Source organism: Mandrillus leucophaeus, unplaced genomic scaffold (assembly GCF_000951045.1).
Source record: "Mandrillus leucophaeus isolate KB7577 unplaced genomic scaffold, Mleu.le_1.0 Scaffold865, whole genome shotgun sequence".
NCBI lineage: Eukaryota > Metazoa > Chordata > Mammalia > Primates > Cercopithecidae > Mandrillus > Mandrillus leucophaeus.
This window is the reverse complement of record NW_012109419.1, coordinates 363,845-365,595: the sequence shown is the minus strand read 5'-3', so window position 1 is coordinate 365,595 and position 1,751 is coordinate 363,845. Positions and strand designations below refer to the sequence as shown.

General features: G+C 38.0%; 1 protein-coding gene across 1 annotated transcript in view; it reads left to right on the top strand.

Annotated features, from left to right (window-relative positions):
- Positions 1-1,751, top strand: part of ATP8A1 (ATPase, aminophospholipid transporter (APLT), class I, type 8A, member 1) — a 292,825-nt gene that overhangs the window by 243,929 nt on the left and 47,145 nt on the right. The window contains exon 31 of the mRNA XM_011968920.1: positions 1,321-1,382. Coding sequence (XP_011824310.1) covers positions 1,321-1,382 — 62 coding nt within the window. The remainder of the gene's footprint in view (positions 1-1,320; positions 1,383-1,751) is intronic.

Genomic DNA, 1,751 nt, shown 5'->3' with positions numbered 1-1,751 from the left:
GATTTACCCAAATTATTCAAATGCTAAACATGCCTTGCACCTGATACTGCTTGGTGCTTTACATACAGAACTTCATTGTCACTTCAAAACCCCTTCAGGGTAAGTAGCTTCACTCTTTTTAGCTAAACTGAGTTCCATAGGGATTGATTGTAAATAACCCAAAGTGACACAACTGTTAATAGTAATAGAACTACGCTTCAGTGTCTTCAAAGGTCGCTAGTACCACTCTCTGTGTTTCATCCAATACTTTATTCTAATATATTTTGCCCTTATATATTTGACTCTGAATAAACGTTGACTATGTGCATACATCATTGTATTACACATATCATGGATTTTAAATTTTTCAGTGGTATCAATGATTTAATTATTCAGCTCTTTCTTATTTTCACTTGATTTTATCAGTACTAGAAATTTTTGTGCATTAGCCACCACTTCCTTCATCTAAAGCCACATTTGAAGGCAGCCAGGTACGGAGGCTCACTCTTGTAATCCCAGCACTTTGGGAGGCCAAAGCCAGCAAACCACTTGAGGCCAGGAGTTCAAGACCAGCCTGGTCAACATGGTGAAACACCATCTCTACTAAAAATACAAAAATTAGCTGGGCATGGGGATGCACACCTATAATCCCAGCTATTCCAGAGGCTGAGGCACAATAATTACTTGAACCTGGGAGCAGAGGTTGCAGGGGGCTGAGATCACACCACTGCACTCCAACCTGGGTGACAGAGTAAGACTGTCTAAAAAAAATAAATAAATAGAAATAAAGCCACGTTTGTTAGTCATTACTAGAATAACAAAATACTTTAAAATATGCCCCTACACTCAGCCAGACTCTCAAAGAGCCACATGCCTGAAACCACACTGGTGTTCCTTGGCCCTCTGTGAGTTGCTTTTCTGAATCCCTTGTGGCCCAATGCCAACAACTTTATTGAGACATAGCAAGAAGATTCCCTATGACTCTCATCCATATTGGTAGCAGAGTTCTTTATTAAAATCCAGAATGCCCTTTCCTGCTTTGTTTGAACAATTTGATTTTTTTTTTTTAATCTTGTGGACTCTGAAAATTCGTTAACAAGTCAGGTTTCCATCTTCAATGTTGGCTTTTGTGGCCTATCTTTACAGCAGCTTTGTTAACACTCTTTCTTAGAGTGTTTGGGTTTTTTGTTTGTTTGTTTTTTATTAACCTCATTTCTGGCTCCATTGTGTGTCCCTTGATTTCCCTTCCTTCGTTCAAACTTTCTGAATACATTTATCTTTGAAAAGATTCTGAAAGAATCTCATTTTCCTTTCTAATAGGCCTCTCTCCTTTTCGTACAGGTACTGCATTTGGAAATGGGAAAACCTCGGATTATCTGCTGCTGGGAAACTTTGTGTACACTGTGAGTGCAGGATGTTGGTCTCGTTTGCATATAAAATCAAATCCTTTCATCTGTGCTGATTTCATTTTTAAATTTAAAAATAATACGTGTGTTTCTGGATTTAAGGGTTGTTTATAGTTCCCTTTAAAAATTAAATAAGACCCAGGGCTTGTAACAGGATCTTATTTCATTTTTATCAAATAATAAAATAAAATGACTGAATGATAGGAAATCAATACCATTAAGTAGCAGAAGGATTGAGGTTTTGACAAATCTGGGGGGTCTCCTTTCTCTTGGCATCAACCCACCGAAGTAGTAAAAGACAAGCAAAAATACATTTGCAGGGGCTGGTGGCTCCTTCTCATACAACAAGAATGCGAAAGCAGAGCA